Genomic DNA, 21,678 nt, shown 5'->3' on the forward strand with positions numbered 1-21,678 from the left:
CATTACGAAACATCTGTACACATACAAAAGAGTCTCGGCTAGTAGGCTATATTGAGTCATTACGTCACATCTATACGTATAAAGAAGGAGTCTCAGCTAGTAGACTATATTGAGTCATTACGTCACATCTGTACACATAAAGAATTAATTACGTCACATCTGTACACATATTAATTATTGTATATCATACTATTTGTTTTTACATTCAGATGTTTATATTTTTTGATCACCCAAGTGTCTGGATAAGAATTCATGACATGAAAGAAGTTGATGAGAAAAATCTGCAATATTGCTTTTGTTAAGTGTAAGCTAAACATTCAGTTGTATTCATGATTCGAAATGAGAAAAACATTCTATTGGGCTATTGAAGAATTTTAATGTGGTAATTCATCATGTTATGCAAAATACAGTTTGAAAAATGCAATGCGCTCCATTTCATGAGCCACTGTGGTTCTGAAGATGAGAAAGTCATTTCAGTTTACTATTTATTGTGTTTGAAATATAAGCGTGCCACAAAAAAACAACATTCTGTTCACAAATGCATATGGATTTATTTTTTCATATTTTGATCTGAATAATCCATGAGCTCTGACTTAGGCCTATACTTTAATAATAATTTTGCAGTGCTAGAACTTCAGTGTTCCGTTACAAGAAAGAGAAAAATTCAGAAACAAAAAGTGCCAAAAAACTTCACTTGCTTAATAAATATATAAAATATCACATGACACGTCGATGACATGAGAGAATGTCACTATTGTTTGCTCCAGTATGCTCTGACAAAACATCCAGCCTCTGCTCTTTTAAAACAGGGAGATTTCGGCATATTGAACTCAGCCAGTCGTACTGTTCAGTACTCTGTCGTCAAACTGAGCCGAGCATATGTAGCTTAACTTGACCTGCCAACACCGACTGGTTGAGAGAGCACACCAGCTAGTCAAATTTATTTTTAGGCTCTTCTCTGCATTCTGACATAAGGTGTAGACAAGCCGTGGATGTTTTAAATATGAAGTGTTATGACTGAAATTAGTGTCTCATGATAATACTTCAATTTGAGAAAGAATGCAGAGGAAATTAAATGTGAAGTGTAGCGCCTTATATTTCAATATATTTAAATTCGTGTCTTTGTTAATGCTACCGGTTGGATTACCAGCATAAACTCAGACTTATTTGATAGCAGACTGAATGACCTTCATATCATCTGAGTTAACATTGTCCGATGATCCTTCATTGCCCTTGGTCAAAATGAAAATATTTTCCTATAATGAAGCTTCATGTATTATTAACTTCCCTTTACCTTTCAATACTTTACTCTCTTCTTCTATATGTTAATATTTTTCCTTTCAAATGCAAAATCATATGAATGGACTCAAGCCATGTGGTTTGACTCATCAGGTAATTATTCAACGCCCAAATCTAATTTCATGTTTTTAATGGAGTTAGAAATCTGAACAAATAGTTATACAGCTACTCTGGTATAATTCAAAACAGCATGAAATCATAAATTTAACACATTTTCATTATCATAAAATGATGATGATTTTTAAAGAGATCAGTTTATTGTTATGGTTCCCATTTTGTTGAATATATCTACACTATAGCAGCACAATGCACAGGCACTTCATAATCTTCAGATAAGTTTGGAGTATTTCCATTACAGTATATGAGACCTTCTCTGCTCAACATGAAATGGTTTTGATACAAAAATGGAGAGAATTTAAATTACTGGGAAGATGATCACAAATTTACCATAAAATGCAATTTTAAAACAATTTTCAGGTCTACTTATTGCAGCAGCGAACAATCTAAGAGTTCAGTGTTTCATCTACACATAATTTCAGTCTCCTCAGATACTTCAATCTGCTTGTGTTCTGATTCAGTAATATTGGTTACTTGCAGGCAGGATCCATTAAAACGTGTCTGATGCACAATCACTGCGACAGCTTAAGAGACACTATAAGCGTTATTGACCTGCTGAGACTATGCGGTTGTGGAAATTGCACTGCATGGTTTTCAGACTTTCTCAAAGTCTGAATTTATGTTAATGTTTATGAGTTTCTTTTTTTAAGATTTAATAAAAGCATCATTTTCAGCATTTTGTTCTTCACGATTCAGCTGGTAAGTCTTGATTGTCAAATATGGGAAGTCCAAATTTTACCTTCCAGACGAAATCAGAGCAATTCATAGTTGTACGTCTCCGAGAAACTAAAAGGTGTTTTGGTCAATTAATCAGTTTAGTGAATGATCCAATAATTCACCCACAAAAAAAATCTATCAGCGTTTTTAACGAATCATTTGACTAAATGATTCAGTGATAATGAATATGGCTGTTTTGTTTCTGAATGAATCCATGATTTGAACGAATCTGTAAACTAAATGGTTCAATTATTCATTCATAAAGACAGTGGCTACATCTGAGTATGCCTGCTAGTCACAGTATTAAAAAAATGGTCATAAAGTAATACAGACAGTCATATTAATGACAGACGGCCATTGAATGACAGATAGCCATTCATAGTTTGTTTTGTTCAGCATCCAGTTTAGGGACAATGTATAGTCAATTGTCCCAACAATAACAAACTGGCGTGTTAAACTCTTGAATGTGAGTCTATGCCGTAAAATCCACATACTTTTTAAAATCCAGCATTTAGTTGTTCATGATAAGCTCTCATTGTCAGTTGTAGACATAATGGCTTTCTTCTTCGTTCTTCTTCACTATGCTTTGTTTCCTGGTGGACTGTTAAAGAATGCGACACACGTCTTCCAGAAATCCTTTAGTATTCAACCATTCAAATGATGACCATTTTGTGTACCATATGTATCAGATGTTCAGCCAATAGTCCATGGGTGTGATATCTATAGCTGAGATATGCCTATTTCCCTTTATATAGTCGGTGAAATACTATACATCCAAATTCCAAAATTGTTGCAAAATAACTCTACTATTCAGAGACAATGTGAATGCGGATGCTGACAATTACTTGATTTGTTCCTTGACAAATCAGTTAACTGAATGGTTCAATTATTCATTCATGGTTGTTTATTTCCTAAATGAATCAGTGTTTTGAACAAATTGGTTGGCTGAATGATTCAATGATTCACTCATTATAACTGTAACTTGTTGCCACCTACTGGTGTAATTACACAGTTGACCAGAGGTTCCCATATCTGGCCATCGAGTTTCACTTTCCTGCAGTTTTTCTCCAACTCACAGGTGCTTCTCAATTGGAATCTGCTCAGTTACTGGGATTTTCACACACAACCATTTCTAGGGTTTACAAGAATGGTGTGAAAAGAGAAAAACATCCAGAATACGGCAGTCCTGTGGACCAAAATGCTCCACTCCAGCAGTCAAACCCCAGTTCACTGTGCCTCGTTGTTTGAATACCGTAGTGATCTGTGGTCATCACGTATATACTGTACATATATATATATATATATATATATATATATATTAATTTGAAACTCCTATATATTAATTTGAATACCGTAGTGATCTATGGTCATCACTTAGACCTTCTCATTAGTGTTTAATGCTGAGTAGGACTCTATAGCCTGAGGAAGGACTAGACTGGACTTCCATTTGAGAAGCACAATATAACCTGTAATCCTGAAGTACTTAATTAGCTAGTTCATGAGTGTTTGATTAGGTTTGGAGTAAAATTTTGAAGTGTTCCTTGAGGGCCTGAGTTTAGAACCCCTGCCCTGCGGAAGACGATGCATGTCCATGATGATTAATTGTAATTGACAATTATAAATGAAAACATGACCAAAATGTTAAAACAATAAATATTAGATGTAAGCTTTGCCCTGCTTTAAAGAACAAGACAGAAAATGCACGAACATAGGTGACAGAAGGTGAAAGAAACACAATGTTCAAGTGAAACATTTGTTCTTAAAGGTCCCCTGACATGGGGTTATTTTGTTATTTTATAATGTTTCCTGGGTTGCCCTTATAAAGTTAGTGTGTTTTAGATCAAAATAGTCAAGATCAGCCAGTCTGAGCTTTCATTTTCTCAAAGACAGAGAAAGATAGCCAAAGCTGGAGGACCAAACATGTTAGGGGAACTCATATTAAAGGGTTAGTTCACCCAAAAATGAAAATTCTGTCAGTATTTACTCACCCTCATGTTGTTCCAAACCTCTATGTGTTTATTTGTTCTGCTGAACACAAAGGAAGATATTTGGAAGAATGATTTAATCAAACAGATCTCAATCCCCATTGACTACCATAGTAGGAAAAAATACATACTAGTCAATGAGGATTGAGATCTGATCGATTAAAACATTCATCCAAATATCTTCCTTTCTGTTCAGCAGAACAAATAAACACATAGAGGTTTGAAACAACATGAGGGTGAGTAAATACTGACAGAATTTTCATTTTTGGGTGAACTAACCCTTTAATGTTTAAAAAACCCAGAAAGTGAAAATTTCATGCATGTCATTCTCACGTTTGCTATTCACACCTCTCTCTTTTTCTGCTTTTACTTTTTAATGTACTTTTCCACAAAGTTCGTCATCTTAACACCATTTTTTCTTGTAGATACATTTGATTTACCTCCATTACTAATCTCTCTTATTTTTCATTGTTTTAAAAGTTTAATATTGTTTGTCTGACTAAACTTTTATCTTATAACAGTTTCAAAAGGCAGAGGTAAGGCTCTGCAAACAGAGCCTTAAGCGCTGTTATGAATACATTAATCAAAAGCATAAGAGCTTGAGTCACATTGTTTATTCTCTGATCATTTATGGCTGATATGCACAACCATTTATTATTTACTTTTGAATCATTTAGATAGTATTGCTAAACAAACACTTTATTCTAAACCCAGAAAAACTTTAACTGCATCCTGGTATCATCAATATTTTACTTTGTTTGTGATAGACCATTGCATCTGATGTACCTTTTATGTATATGAGAGACAAATAAAATGATATTTTCTTAAGCAGCTCGGAGAAAAAGACATGAAATTCCAAATGATAACTGAGCTTTTAATTAATCATTAAACAGAGGGAACACTGCTGGGATGTAATTTTGTTAGTATTTTTCTGAAATTCTGTGTTCCTAATTGGCTGACAAGACTTTAGGGGTAAAGCTTTTCACCATATGTGAGATGAAATTGGTGGCCACCAACACACTCCTTTGAACTTTATATTTCTATCATAAACTTACATAAATTATTTGTGTATATTTGACTCAAACCCAGGGGCACTCTAACAAGGTAACAAAGAGGATATAAACTAGGACTTCGTAGTTGTTTTTTCACCACAAGACTAGAACAAATCAAATATATATATATATATATATATATATATATTATGTGTGTATAAATTATAAATTAAATATATATTTATTATAGCTCTGTTATTAGTCTGATATTAAAACTCTTGTTGGACAAAGTCATGCTCAGTCATGCTTTTATCTTTATTGTGATATCTTTATCTGGAAGGAATTGGCCAGAAACACAAATTGAGTCCAAAAGTTGAAAATAAAGTCTTGATGTTATCGGAAAAAAAAAAAACTGTTCAAACATGTGGTACAATTTTAGTTTATGTTATTAAACAGTCAAACATGTCCCATTGCATCTCCCAATGTCCAATGTAATCAACGTTGTCATAAATTGCAGAGTCACAAGGGCATGTCAATGATAGCACTTTTACAATTGTTCAAAAGCAAGAAATCAATGCTCTGGTTTCGGTTTATCACTCTCACAGACAGACACACACACACACACACACACACACACACACACACACACACACACGCACACACACACTCCTTTATTGTTATTATTCATGCAACTCCAATAATCTGGTTACATTTATCTGTTTCTTGCCAGGCATAACACACAGTCAATGTGTGCGAAATGGCATTCTACCGACAATACAAGCTTGTGCATTTCTTACCGTCTTGTCTCGGAATCGGCCTTATCAGTCTTGCCCAAGCTGTTATCCAGCAGAATAATTTTACAGCTGGCTGAGAAAGACTTGGCGACCCTGGATCGTGTGCTGTGCAGGCAAAATGTAACCTTGGTGTCCCTTATCAAATTAGAACTGCCTTTTGTTTACTATACCGGCTGACAGAAAGCCATATTTGTGATGGGTCTTTTTCTCTGGGTGAGGCCAAGTCACTGATGGATAATTTATGATTTATGTATATATGTGGCAAAACACACTGCTATTTGTACAACACTGACATGAAACCAGAGACCATGAGATATTTATTTTGTTGTTGATAAATAAGGTAAGGTATGAGGGCTGTGTGGAAGTCAAGTCATACATTTCTACAGGCTGATCAGTTGCCTTAGATATATTTGACTTTTGAAAGCTGACAGATCTATCTATCTATCTATCTATCTATCTATCTATCTATCTATCTATCTATCTATCTATCTATCTATCTATCTATCTATCTGTCTGTCTGTCTGTCTGTCTGTCTGTCTGTCTGTCTGTCTGTCTGTCTGTCTGTCTGTCTGTCTGTCTGTCTATCTGTCTATCTGTCTGTCTGACCATAACGGGATCCGTGTAGGTGTACAATCCACCTCTAGATGTCGCTGTGACAAACATCACACAGTATTCTGAAGCTCAAGCGCCTTCTTCGGCACTCGTTGATTGTACACAAATGTCCACTGGACGCATGCTGCTTGGATACCCATTCATAGAGTGAGTACACTAGACACACACGCTGTTTCTAGTATTAACCTATAGAGCTGACTACCTAGACAGCGATGTTAGGCGCGTTTGATACCCTCCTAAAAAAAACGTTTTTCTACTCAAACGCTGAACGCGCATACGTCTGCTGTTTAGGTAACGTTAAGTTAGTCTGCTCTCTGGTTTTTGAGACAGAGCCTAATGTCAAGTGTTCAGTAGCCTAAGTGCCTGTCGCTGTGGGTTCTCTCGCTGGACACTTTGATGGCATGTTTATCTTCTCCATCACTTTCATGGGCGGATTATTTCTCGTATTAATCTTCGTGATGTATTCATTTCTTTACGATATCTCTTGAGGTTTGCTTTACACTCGGCCTGCAAAATGTTATGAAGCAGTGAGCTTTGCTAAAGATTTGAGTGAAATCGTGCCAGAGCTGAAAGCTGTAGATAAGGATATTTGACTTTCATTAAAAATACATTCTGTCCCCGAAGAAGCACTTGTGTGATTTACTTGTGCACTTAATGAGGGAGTTATTAAAGTTTGTAAATTGTAAATTATTTGGGCACTCAACCTTAGAATGAACTCTGGCTATTCTTTAAAGGACAACAAGAAATGATGTTAAGCAGAGAATTTCCCCAGACTAAGTCAGAGACCCTTGAAATTTCATTCAATAGAAGTAATTAAAAAAACACCCATAGGGAAAAAACGACACAACAAGGGCCACATTAATTAAAAACACAATGGAGGAAAGAGAACTTGCTTTAGCTGTTGACAAGGCTGATTTTTTAACTGTATAGGCAGTCTCGCCAGATGTTGTGACAAAGATAATTGTGAGGTGTTTACCCATCAGAATCACCTGATTAACAATTTAATAATAGTAATTAATAGTTGCCTCCATTTCAAACATAACATCTTTGTACAGAATTGCACATTCTCCCCAAAAGCAAATACAACAAGCACACACATATGACTTTCTTCTTTGGAACACAAATGGAGATATTTTAAAGTATTGGGCTGGTCACTCTTTTCTATGCAGTTACAATCAATGGGAATTTTCAAGGTTTTCCAGATTTAAAAATCTCATTTAAGTAGATTATGACTTCTATACCATAATCTAAGCTTGCACCAATTTTCAATGCAATTTCAGATTCTGAAAGTTCTGTTATGAACCCTAAAAAGTATGGTTCACATATGCGTTTACATGTATTGTACATGCATTCCGAGAATAATTTTGTCTCAATGACATATACTGTCTGAAGATCCTTTTTAGTATATTCTGTCTCCTCCACTAAGTAGTTTGTGTTAAAAAAAAATACATTTGTAAGGGGCAAAAAATGTATGTAAACGTATGCATTACAGCACCTGGCATGTGTGTAATGTACTTTTGAAGCTATTTGAGAAAATGTTGATTGTATTATTTCAGGCCTACACCTCCCCTTTTCAATCAAATAGAAATTTAGTTTTGATTTGGATCGATTGACGTGTTTATATCACTATAAGCCTTTTCAGTCCAATTGAGCCATCAGTCCAATTATAAATAGTTTATTTGCATACAAGTAAACAGCCATTTATAATAAGACTTAAAGGAATAATTCACACACAAATTTTAATTATACCATAATTTACTCACCCTCAAACCATCCTAGGTGAGGTGTATATGACTTTCTTCTTTCAGCCAAACACAGTCACAGTCAGAGCCGTATGTAAGATTGTGGCCAAAACTGGTACTGCAATCACTTTCAAATTAATGTAGAGTGGTGTATCCACATGATTAACATGATTTCTTAATGTCTAGTGACATATCAGGGCCATTTTATGATTATTTGAAATACATTTCTTACATACAGCTCCTTTAAATAATATTCTGTCTCTTCACAGCTTTGTTATGCCAGTAAATACTGCCTGAGTTTTTGAAACTCCCAAAAGCACATCCATCCACGACTTCAGAACTATTTTAATAAAGTGCATGAGTCATGTGAACCAAATTTATGGGACAATTATGGGGGTTTTGCATCCTTTTTTGAAGCTGGTAAAAAAAAAAATTACCACATCTTTTTGTGTTCCACTAAAGAAAGAAAGTCATACGGGTTTTATTGGACATGAGGGTAAATAAATAATGACACAATAATACAATACATTATGAGTATTCATTTTTTGGTGTACTGCTCCTAAGGAATAGTTCACTTCAAAATGAAAATTCTGTCATCATTTGCTCACCCTCAAGTTGTTTTAAACCTCTATGAATTTCATTTTTCTGCTGAACACAAAAGAAGAAATTTTGAATAATGTTGGTAGACAAGACAGTTGATGGATCCCATTGACTTTCATCCATAGAAAGAAAAAAATACTTGATGATGGAAGTCATCAACTGTTTGGTTACCCATATTTTTCAAAATATCTTCTTTTGTGTTCAGCACATAAGGTTTGAATTGAACAACTTGACGGTGAGTAAATGATGACAGCATGTTAATTTTGAAGTGAACTATTCCTTTAAGGCCCAACTGCTTGAGTTTGAGTTTCTGTTGCAATGTCTTTTTGACAGCACTCTACTTTCATCAATAGTTTTGTGGGTGTCAGGTTGGATTAGCCCCTTTTAGTTGCTATGTTGATCCATTTTGGCAGAGTGTTAGGGCTGCACCTCTCCACCTTCATTGATCTGTTACTCTCAGCGGGATTGATCCGAGTAATGACATTTTGCACCGTGTGTTGAGTAAATAATGAAATATTTATCTCGCATATAAAGCTTGAAGTGTTGTCCGTCTCAACCAGTGCTTTCATAATCAGCTAGGATAAGATATCTGCTTCCGGACAGAATACAACAATCAATTCAATTTCCTTTCTGGTCGTGAAGCTTGAAACTTTTCAATTTATCATTTTAATGAGGTGTTCTTCAAAACTTTAACCATTTCATTAGGAAAAATAAGTACACTTTAACATACTTTTAAAAAGAGTACTTATTATGGAAGTAATATATTTACGTGCTTATTAAAATATAATATTTTTAATGTTTTCGAACAGTCACCTCTTAAAAATAACAGATGTAATTTTATATGATTAAAAAATCCTGATACTCAAACATTTATGGTAAACTAAATATACTTAAATGCATATTCTTATGAAACTTATAACTGTATAATTAATTTGTATATATAAAAACACACATGCATGTATATATTTAAGAAATACTTGCATACTTTATATATATTTATACATAATTAATATTAAATAAAATATTATATTATTATATTATAAAATAGCACATTTTTCTTAAATATACACACACATATGTGGGTATTTATACAAATTAATTATACACACTACACACACATATATTATGTAAACACAAACTTTTATTTTGGATGCGATTAATCGTTGCCCATCCCTATTTCATATACTGTGCACAAGTGACTAGATGATTTGTAATTTGTACAAGTAGTATCAAGAATTGCACTTTTGATCTATAGAAATTCAACAAAGCGACTGAGAAAAACTTTAAAAAGGGAACCAGTGTTGAACATTTTGATCAACATGACATAAGCAATTGATAATGTATGAAACAACAGACCATTATTCATAATCTATTGCATGAATGTACCAAAGCATTTGCAATTTGTTCAAAATAATGTGAATCTGCATGCATTTGTGATGTGTACAATTGACTAGATGATGTTGCATGAGTAATTTTGAGAATTTTAGTTGTATGCTATGAAGTACACTACAAGTGCTACAGGTTCTTTTCTGAAATTATTAAAATAGACGAAACAGGTAATTATCCTTAAATTATCCACTCAAGGGATTCATTCAAAAACACTAATTAATTCAGGAAAAAGAGTTGCTAGGAGGTGTGCAACGTTTGATTTTGGCTTTATTATATGTATCTACCAATATTGTGTCTAAATGTTTCTCACGTTTTAAAAGTTACTCATGTTAGCTTTTGTTTATTGAGCAAAATCACACATGCGAATGTGCTGTTGTCTTCTGTTTTCCTGATCAGAATAATCTGCTGTTCAGACCAATAATCTGGCTATGTGAGACCACCATGAGCTAAACTAGTAACACATTACAGGAGTAGAGCATAGAAAAGTTAGAAAAGTTATCATTCACAGGACCGAGAGGTCATATAGGCACGACCGTGAAAGAAGGTGAGCGAAGGAACATTTCTGTTTTTATCTTGTATTTTAGACGTCAAACTGTCAATTGTGGTTTATTTTTCAGTGTATTACTTTATCTGTCATAATAGAAATAGAAACATGTTAGAAAACTGTTGTTTTGATTAGCACATCTAATTTGCCAGATCTTTTTGTGTTGTCTTTTAATAAGTTTTTTTGTTTTCTTCTTCAGTTGATGAATCCAGCTTATTATAAACACAGACCATGGATGAATTCGCTCCATTAGATTGCCTTTTGCCTCAAGGTAATTATTCATTTAAAACTCATTTAAATGTCTGAATGTATTCATTCCTGCCCGTGCATGCATTTACACTTTGTCCAGAAGAACATAAACATAGTTAATAAATATATCACAGATGTTTAACGGAGTTACAATTTGCCACTTTGCATGTTCACGGTTATTCTAATGTGCTATGTCTTACATGTTATTAACTAAATTTTAATGAAAATCTTTTACTTTTTACGTTTTTTAATTCACTATGGCTTAGAAAAAAGATTTTCAAAGACATGAAATGGTTACCTTTGTCCATCATTTCTGGTTTATTGAGGTGTAATAATTCATTTTGTTTGCACTGATAAGACTAGTCATAGGCTATTGATAATGGCAAATGTCTGTTTTGCATCTTTTTTTACACAATGTGGGTTTCTGGGTCTGTTTTTATTAGATTCTGTACATGTATTATTGATTCTAAGAATAGATGAATCTAAAACTGTTTTAAACTGCTGTTTTCTTGAGAGAAAAAAATCAGGAACTATTAAAACAAGCCAAATTAACACAGTGATTTATTTTCCAGGCAATGCTGGATGTGACTCTTTAGTTTTGTATTGTAGAAGCAGTTTGGCAATCAGCTAATGATCCCAGACAAGTTAACTTTCTGCAGAGCCCCGCACCCCCACATGCAATAACTGAACAAAACAGCCCCATTTAATCTGAGAGCAGTCTACAGCAAAATAATAGATCTGTTCTGGAGGATTTTTTTGTATTCAAAATGATATCCTTCTCTGGGTAGGTGGCCCATAAATACAAAAAAAGTAAGTAATCAGGTTCTAATGATTGGCCAAGAATTGCAGCCATGCTTTCAATATGCCTGAGACCGCCCGTGGTCATTACAGTAATGAATGCATTCTCAACGACTAACATCAACTTATGTCTGGTTCCCTACAAATTGTTGCTGCTAAAGTGGTGAAGGTGATTTACTGTCAAATTCCCTAAATTGTACAACTTTTGTGCCGTATTTTAAAACCTGCATCTTATTCACAGACTGCACACAATGCTGTTTAACGAGACTGAAAAAGTCTTGTGCTGCGCTGTGAGAATTCTTAAAACGTGCTTTCCATAAAACGTTATTGCTTAGCCATTCTTACTGTAATTCGAATACATTTTAGAAATGTTAAGAGTCGTTTAAGTTGTAGACTGCAGTGCAGTGTTATTATTATTATTACGGTATTATCACTATTGTATGATTACATTTTTTATGTGCTTTTGTTATTTTTACACAAAAAAGTTTAAAAGTGTATTTTTAATATATGGATTTCAGTTTTAGATAATTTAGTATTTCAATTTAAACTTATTTCATATCAGTTGGTTTCGGCAACATTTTTAATTTTTTAAGTTTTTCAATTTAGACTTTTTCCATCTAATATTTATATTTTATAAATATGGGATGAAACAACACTGCTGCAGTGGAGGAGTGCGAAAGCCTGAGGAGACTAGCATTATTACAATGCGTGATCATATGATCATATGGTTTTTTTTGTTTGTTTGTTTTTTTCAAGCACATTTGCTTGGGAAAACCAATTCCAAACCACATCAATCTTAATAACTATTACTTTTGTATATAATCATTTAGAAGTGATATATTATTGTAAATGAAGGCTGGAAGTGAACAATTGTCAAGCAGGTTTTCTTTTACAGGTATAATGGGCCAAAAGGAGATTTAACTCACACAAAGTCAAAAACTATTAAATGCCCATGAGGAGGATGCAAGACTGTATAAATTGCTAAATTAAGGTACGACCATTGGACAAGAAATGCTAACTGGGGCAGCAGGGTCACAGAAAAGCAGGTCAAGAAGAAAATATATTAACTACAAAAGACTTTTAAGGCAAATAATTAGGTGTGAAACCATCGGGAACCATAGTCTCCAGTGCCTCCATTTTACAAAACTGCAACCTACTTGGAGTCTCCAGAAGTATAAGGTGTCAATTTTTCTGAGACTTTCTTAAGGAACAATTCGGAAATCCCTTAATAAGAATCACAAGCTGAAGTGTTGTGAAATACATGAAGACGGACTGTTTTAAAGGCTTTATAGACAGATAGGTTGACAGTGACTCTTGAGGGACCAGCACCACTTCCTCTTCGACTGTTTGAAGAATTGATCCTCCTGAATCTGGCAGTTTTTGGAGTTAATTTTAAGTCCATCTCCTACCTAAGGTCCATCTTGCTCATAGCAGTTCACACTGTGACTCCCTCGCCACCGCCGCTGTTGTCTGACTCAAACTGGTGCTGCTCAGTCTTCATCTATTTTATGACAGTGACTCTTATTAAGCATGTCATGTTCAGGATTCCTTGCCTTAGCAAAATCTCAGAGAACTTGTACTTCTGGAGACAGCAGGTTTTGTGCAGTTGGAGACTAATGGAGGCACTGGAAACTAAGAGTTCAAGGTAAAGTGTGAAATTTAGTGTTCAAATTAAGTGTGAAACCACCAGAAACTCTTTTCAAAAGAAAAAGTCTTTTGCAGTTAACATGCATTGTTTCTTCTCGACCTGTTTTTCTGCACCTCAATGGACATTTCTCGTCCAATGGTCACATCTTAATTTTGCAATTTCTATAGTATTTCATAGTATTTCTTTTTTTTTTTTTTTTAACCTGTAAAAGAAATCCTGCTTCATTATTATGCACATCCAAATATAAGGTGTTTACTTGTTAACATTTATACATCACTTCTACTAAATTATTATATTCAAAATGAATAGTAGTTATTAAAATGCATGTGGTTTGGAATTGGTAAAATGTGCTTGGGAAAACTATATTGTTTAGAATATCGACTTGCCTAATAATTATCCACCCACTGTAAATCTATCTTTTTTTTTTAGATCAAGATTTATTTATTTTTTCTTTTTATTGGAATCTCAACTTAAAAGTTTGTTTTCTCTTGCTCTTATAATAGAGCTTATCTCTTCTATAAAGAACTGGTTTTAGTGCTGAGCATCATTTTCACACTGTTTTCCCTTAAGGTCCATATACTCAAGAGATTTTGAGACAAAAGACTCATGTGAACAAAAATAACCCTGGAATATAGATGTGACTTTATACTTCTCTGATATGTTCGATAGCCCTTCAGTGAAATGAAGACTGAAGACATGGCCTATATTTTTGACCTAATCCAAAAATACCATTTTCAAGTCTCAGCGTGTCCTTCCAATCCTTCGATTCATACATATTCAATACATTGATGTTTAATGGAACTCTGTTTAGAATAAGAAATTGCGTTTCATGTCCTATTCATTCCAATTTGTGAACTAATCAAACCCAGGTTGTTTATGTGTTGAATTGCAAATGTGTTGTATCCTAATGAATAGCAAGCTTCTCGGCTAATTTGGTATATGGTAATGTCTGTGTATTTCAATTGATAATTCTCAGAGAAGAATATTCTAATGTGGAAAAAGTCTGTGGTGCCCTACTAAAAGTGCGTGCTGTCGAAAATGCAATTTACAGGAAAGGAGATCAGTGACTGAAATGTGAAAAAACGATTTTAACTGTTGCAAAATACAGATGTTGTCCTTTCGCCGCTACCGGGTGTTGCGATAGATCGCTCTCATTATTTTATACAGTGTTTTCGCACCTCAGGACCTTAATATTTCCCCAGTCTGTTCGGCAAGATGTGTTCTGTTCACACCCACATTCAGTATACTGATTTATTCTGAGTATGTGTGATTTATTCGGAGACAGTTTTGACACGTACACTGTGTACTTCACTTGTCACGTTTCCTCATTCTGTGATGTTGGTGATTCTTTTTTAACAATGTGCATAAAAAAACAATTCCCTAATGCTGAAGTATGTCCTTAATCCTGTCAGCATTTTGCCATGGAGAGACTTCAGTTGTAGTATTGTGCTGTATGGAGAAACATTTGATTAGCTTCATGATAGAATAACTATAATTATAAATGTGTGAGTAGCTTGGCTCTGAAATGTATCGCAATTAAATGTGTGAACCCATGCATTTTGTACTGTTTTTGTGCACTGGGAGGCCTTACAGAACATTATCTTGAAATATAAATGACGCAAAATTATCGAGGAATCAAATTGAGTCGTCTCCTATATCAGGCTGTATAGTTGGATCCATATGTCACAGAACGTTTATTTTATGTTAGAACTGTGGTTTAGCGGTTAGATGCATGAGCTTTGGTGCTGTGAGTTTGAGTTTGGGCAAACTTATATTGTTGTTCCGTCCCGTTATATTTACCATACTTTTCTTATCACTGCTTCTTAAAAAATATGAATTATAGGGTTCACCTCTAACAAAAAATAAATAAAAAATTATATTTTACTACAAAAAATGTATAAGATTAAGAATTGATTTCGTACCCCTTTCCCATTTTAATTTACTTATTTATTTAATTATTTAATTATTTATTTATTTATTTTAAAAAATCTGTTCTTTACTGACTATTTATTTATTTATTTGACAGGGGCGGTGTATATTAATTAACATATCTGCAAATGCACCAGAATTAGCCGAAGGGCTTCCCATCCGTTGTCCCAAGACAGATCTTAAAATTGTCTACCTAAAAAAAAAAAAAAAAACACAAACACAGTGAATAAAACATTATAAAAACCAGTAAAACAGATATCCCTCTTTAAATCCTGTAGGTTGATAAATGCAGTGTACAAGTTTGCTATAATACAGACATTATGTTAAAAAATATATATAAATACAAATGATTTCATGTACTACTGTATCACTAAGAATGAAAGGAATATATATTTGTGTTAATTATTTGTTTGCATAATACTTATTATTGTATAATATCTGCAAAATCAGCTGAAATTGAAATGGTAATATATCACAGTTTGATTTAAATTGCTGCACATAAAGCACAGTTGCAAAAAATGCATCGGAATTTGTGTTTAGGCAATTACCAAAGGAATTAGGCTGTATTATCACGGTTATTACTCTTGCTGTTTTCATTAGCTGCTTCTATTTATCTCACCAGATTAAACCAAATATTACAATGTGTTTTTCTCAGTGGCACACTGTAAATGAAAGAGACTACATCACAACCGCAGGGTGCTATTGAAATATTTCTGCCCATTAATGTTCACATTTGTTCTCTTTCACCAGGAAAGCAGAGGATTTGCTTGGTTATCCTGAATCAACCGTTGGATGAGCGGTACTTCCATGTACTGTGGAGTAAAGGTATTGATTTTGTGATGAATTTCACACATCAGCCTTTGATTTGATGTTTGTCTGTACTTGTCTGGCTTGCTTGTGCTTTAGAGAATGGTGAGATAGCTGGCACAGAACTCTCTGGATAAGGTCAGACAGGCCTAATTGGTGAGATATAGAGGCACTGTATGCTATAAAGCCCCTATAACCCATAACACATTAGTCATCTTTTTGATCGCCCACTGGATGATGGATGATTACATAATTTTTTTTGTTTTCTGTTTGTTTTCAGGTAACTTTATTTGTTGATCCCAAGCAATTTTCAATTGCAGCCCTTTATAGCTCTTGTATTGAATTCTGGATCATGACTAGTTATGTCTCGGTTTATGTACCGAATTATGTATCACACAATACGCACTTATATTATGCACTGAGTTCTCTCTTATTGGAATTGTCAGTGTGAACCAATGTTGTTGTTATTGTTAACTAATACTATAAAAATGGTTTTTGTTCTATTAAATAAAACGTAAATTTCAGATCTTAAAATAACTATTGGCAACAAACTGAAAGAAAATAAGCTGAATCACTAAGATTGCTATAAAAGAAACTGAAAAAAAATAAAGCTGATTAGAAATATAAAAAACACTAAATAAAATTTGCATGTATGTATTTTTTTTTTTACTAAAACTTAAAATAAAATTAAAATATTATATTAAAAATACTGTATTAAAATTTTTTCATAAATATAATAGTATATAAAATACTAAAATAACACTGATGGGAACACACTACTCACATAATAAAACTGGCATAGTAGATTGATTGAATTTATTCATGTATTTTTGCTGTGGAACTTCCTTAAGACTATTTATTACATTTTTTTCATTACATTACTGAGGCTAAATAATTGAAAAACATTTTTGAACATAAATTATTGAAAAACATTTTTAGCTAAGGTTTAGGGGGCATGATTAATTGCATTCATTTTCATATTGCATTATGTTTTCGTAATTAATTGGACTAATTTTGTGCAGTCATTTGATTGCCCTAGTTTCCAGGATTTTTCACATAATTTTTTTGGGCTAGCAAACCGTTCAGCAGTAAAATAAGTCAAGAAATGTTTTCTAAATTTGTATTCTATTATTTGATGTTGACTCTTCTCAAAAGATAGTTGCCGGTTTGGTTCTATGCGGGTGAGAGTTTGTTAACTATGTTGCATTAGTTTGTTTTGTCTCCTATTTAAAAACTCTTAATCATAATTCCCCTGCCCTTGCATTAGAGCTGCTGTGTATGTTTCATGCAGCTCTGGAGGCAAAGCAGGTTGTCGATGAGTGCCTTGCTGGGAGCTGGGTGAGAATATCCAGATGGTTTTCCTTGAGGGACCGGTGCAGGACGCTCCACCCCTCCTCCAGTAAGCCTCAGAAGTGTAGCCCTATGGGCCTGTGGCACCAGCAGCTCTCTATAGGGCTGGATGATCAAAGACTGCTCTTTGCAGATACCAAAACATTTTTGGACTCTTTTCAAAACCGCCTTCAAAAGTTCACTTCTTTAGTCCAGTTGTGCCAATACTACTGAATTTAGAACCGGAAATGCTTTGTGTGGAAGTTACTGGATTAGTAGATGCATGCTATATTAGAGTAGCTGCCATGCTTTATTCAAAACTAAGGAAAACACAGTTTTTACCTGTGTACCCATTATTGATCCTTCTGTTCTCACAGCCTTAATTGTTTTTGTTAGCCTCAAAATAAAAAGGCCAGTTACTCTGACTCAGGTCCATTTCTATTTTGTACACTACCTTTAAAAAATGTGGGTTGGTAAGATTTATTTTTATGTTTTTGGAAGAAGCATTTATTTGAACTGTAAAACAGTAAAAACATTTTATATCGTGAAATATTATTACAATTTGAAATAACCGATTTATTTTTTTCATATATTTTAAAATGGGATGTTGTCTTATGTTTTATGTTAACACTTATGTTGTCTCACGCACCTTATTAGTTCAGCATTATATGGTGAGTCATGCTACTGTAGACATGAGCAATGGCACTTCCACTTACACTCTTAGTTGTTTCTTGCCATTCAAGTCTCTTGCCATTCTGCTTACATCATCAGTGATATTCATCGCACCTGACATTGACTACGCTGTCAAAAACCATTTTCATCACTTGCGAAATTGACAGTATTGACAGTCGGTCTTAAAGGTCGAATATAAAAACCAAATCGGATTTGTGGAAGCCTTAGTCATCTCCTGTGCGCTTTTCCTCTCCACCTTCCTCTAACACTGTGTTTATTGAAGGAAATGCTTCAAACGTCTTGTTTTGATAAAAGCATGGTGTGTTGAAGTATTGACAGTACAACAAAAATCAGACACACTCTAGTAAACCATTTCTCTCTCCTGTCCAGAAGCCCTTTTTGCACATATTGTGGTATGTCGGTATTGAAAAGTGTAATGCCTGTGCTGTGTGTCATTGCCTGATTTTGTTTGTTTTGCAATACAGCGATAGAGGATTGGCAGCACTTTTTATTGAAATCTTTTTGAGCGTTTTGGTCAATGGACGGATTATGAGTTTGGATCACTTGATGGGCTCGATAATGAATTTGTGTCAACGTTTTTTGGCGAGTAATCTTAGAAAATATATATATATATATATATATATCACGTTTCTACAAAACTATTAAGCAACACAACAAACTGCATGTTTCTTTGATTTCTGAAGCGACTCTGAAAGTTTGCTTTGACATCAAACTGTAATATTTCACAAAAATTTGTACTGTATTTTCGATCAAATAAATGCAGCCCTGGTGAGCAATTAAGACTCTTCTTTTAAAAACGTTTTAAAAGCTTACCTTCCCCAAACTTTTGGAGAGTAATTTACACATTTACACAGTTTTTCTCTTCCCGGAAAATGGAGCTAAAATATTGATGGCTCATCTTGTTGTACTCCACTGATTTTTGTCCAATCAGAAACTCTCTAGAATGAGAAATACCAATGCTGCAACAGACAGCAAGAATCAAATGATGTATGCCTGTGAAAAAAAGGCTATTAAAAATATATATTCTAATCAAACTTTCTGTTTCAAAGGAAATACAAAATGATAGACTTGTGTACCCATTCTCTTAAAAAAAAACAGCTTAAAAGGCGAACTAACCTTCCCTTTTGCTCGTTGACCACTCGGCCCTCTTTGATTTACAGAGGCCACAGGCTTCACTTCACTTCCACTGCCAAAGACATTAAATCAGCGACAGCAAAGTCTGCCTCATCAATATTTGTCCCCCATAAAATAGACCGAGTAGCAAAAGTTCATGACAGGAAGAGGAAGCACCGCTGGTGGATTATGAAGTGTTTATTTACAAGGTTATCTGTCCTGCACCAGGGCTTCGGTGAAAGAGCATTCAGAGATGATTTACCCCCTCCAGCGTCTCTAATGCTGCCTCACCGAAAAGTGAGAATGCTTGGTTGTTTACTATTGGAGGTCCCACCGTAAACTTCTTTTTGATTGTGATGACTCACTGATTCAATGTTCCTTACATGTTTGAACCAAGCTAAAAGTTGATGATTCTTAAATTCAAAGTCTTGGACGAAGCCGCTCACATGATCTTTCAGCTGTGATTGAAACCACAAGTTAGGTATTCACATCACATTCAGAACTGGCAGCAGTTTAAGTGCCGTTGACTCTCAAGATTCATGATCATGAATGTTAGACTATTGCCTTTTGTGCTCTGCATGTGGTTAAGTCTTCATTTTATAAGTGTTCATATTAATAGATTTGCCTGGTGTTGAAATAATGAGTCATTTGCATTCAGCCTGGAGCTTTCAAGTCTTGCTCCTAGATTTAGTTCAAGGCTAGACTGAATTACGCCCTGTTTTTTTTCCAGTTAGAGACGTTGCATGCTGTTTACTTTGATGGGATCTTTACAGAACAGCTTCTTTGATTCACCTCCCGAGACTGCATTAGAAACGGCAGTGTAATCATACTATGAACAAATAATGATGTCTTTGCTGGAGCAATTTAGCAGTCTGGGAACTAATGAATTACTGGCCTGGATGCATCATCATGAGGCAGTATTTCAGAAATGAAGAGCAAATGATTTTGCAGTGTAATCGTGTAAGCAGGGGTCAATGGGTCATTACAGAGAGGAGTGAACCTTGCACCATTGTAAAAAAAAAAAAAAATTGATTCATTATTTTATAAATTTGCACTAACAAACCACTCTTTTAAATAGTCTAAAATAAATTATTTTAATAAAAAATGCAATAACACACCCTGGGGTCAGGCGACCTGACATTTTTTTTTATAACTCGAAGATTTAAAAAAAAAAATGGATATGTATGTTCAGCAATATGTAAATAAAAAAGCTATGAACCTTTATATACACTGCCTATTCAAGACTTTACTTAAATAATTTTATGCACAATAATGCAATGTCTTAATTCATTATATTAATGTAGAAGCTTTTCCTCAGCATGGATGGATTCTATTAATGTGGTACAATGAGATATTTTTTCGAAAACTTATAGCGTCAAATTAAAACGAATAATCATTTGACTTTTCTCATGTGATTAATTGATCTTAATTGACAGCCCTGTTTTTGTGTAGTGAATGCCCTGTTGATATAGGACACTCTCGGTAGCTTATGTCAATCAGCATTTGACCACAGAATAGCCTTTAAACTGCAGATACTGCAGCACAGATGCAAGGTTGACTTTGATTTATTGAGTTATGTAGTCTAAGACATTGTTCAGTAGTCTAGACAAGTGGGAGAACAGACAACAATGGCAACAAAAGTGTCATTTGTATGTCATCCATCCAAGTGTATTATCACGTTTTCAGGAGTGCAGAATCTTATTCAGTCATTGAAGGTGGCATGTAAATTGAAAGTGAATGTTCTTGTGTTGTTCAACCCCCTTCTGTGTCACCAATCTGTACAGGTGTTAAAATATTTCCCTTGATTCTCCTCATGCTTTCACCTGAAAGAAGTTGTTTTAACAGTATGCCCAAAGTCATCGTGTCCATTAGGATTGCAGGAGTGTCTTACAAACGCACTCCATTATTCATGAGGCGTGTGATCCAATTCTCTGCTCTTAACGCTTGGTCATAAACCAACTGTGCTGACAAGATTACGTTCTTCTAGACATGATCTTTGTGACAATTCCTCACTCTTATACGCATAACATCTGAGTAATTGTCCCAGAAATGTCTTTGTTTCATCCAACCGTGAAAATGCTCCCTCCCCTTTTCATGGAACTTATGTGAGAAAATCAAAACATAAAACACATTGTTTGTTTTTAAATGCAGTACTGTTGGGTTTGTGATGTTTTAAATAAGAGGATTGCATGCTTATAACCAAGCTGCTTGATAAAAGAGGGAAGAAAAGTCTTCAAAGGAAAGCCGCCACTCTCTAAGCACCTGGTTTAAAATAACTAATTTATGCAGTTAAAATTTTACATTACTATTTGTTACTTCTT

At 34.3% G+C, this 21,678-nt stretch overlaps 1 protein-coding gene across 1 annotated transcript in view; it reads left to right on the plus strand.

The window, feature by feature from the left end:
- Nucleotides 1–6,576: 6,576 nt before the first annotated feature.
- Nucleotides 6,577–21,678, plus strand: part of tpk1 (thiamin pyrophosphokinase 1) — a 60,090-nt gene continuing 44,988 nt past the window's right edge. Inside the window, exons 1-3 of the mRNA XM_039666813.2 lie at nt 6,577–6,663; nt 10,991–11,062; nt 16,166–16,240. Of these exons, the coding sequence (XP_039522747.2) occupies nt 11,023–11,062; nt 16,166–16,240 (115 nt within the window). The 5' untranslated portion in view covers nt 6,577–6,663; nt 10,991–11,022. The remainder of the gene's footprint in view (nt 6,664–10,990; nt 11,063–16,165; nt 16,241–21,678) is intronic.

The sequence above is a fragment of the Pimephales promelas genome, chromosome 22 (genome assembly GCF_988280905.1).
Source record: "Pimephales promelas chromosome 22, fPimPro1.hap1.1, whole genome shotgun sequence".
Taxonomy (NCBI): Eukaryota; Metazoa; Chordata; class Actinopteri; order Cypriniformes; family Leuciscidae; genus Pimephales; species Pimephales promelas.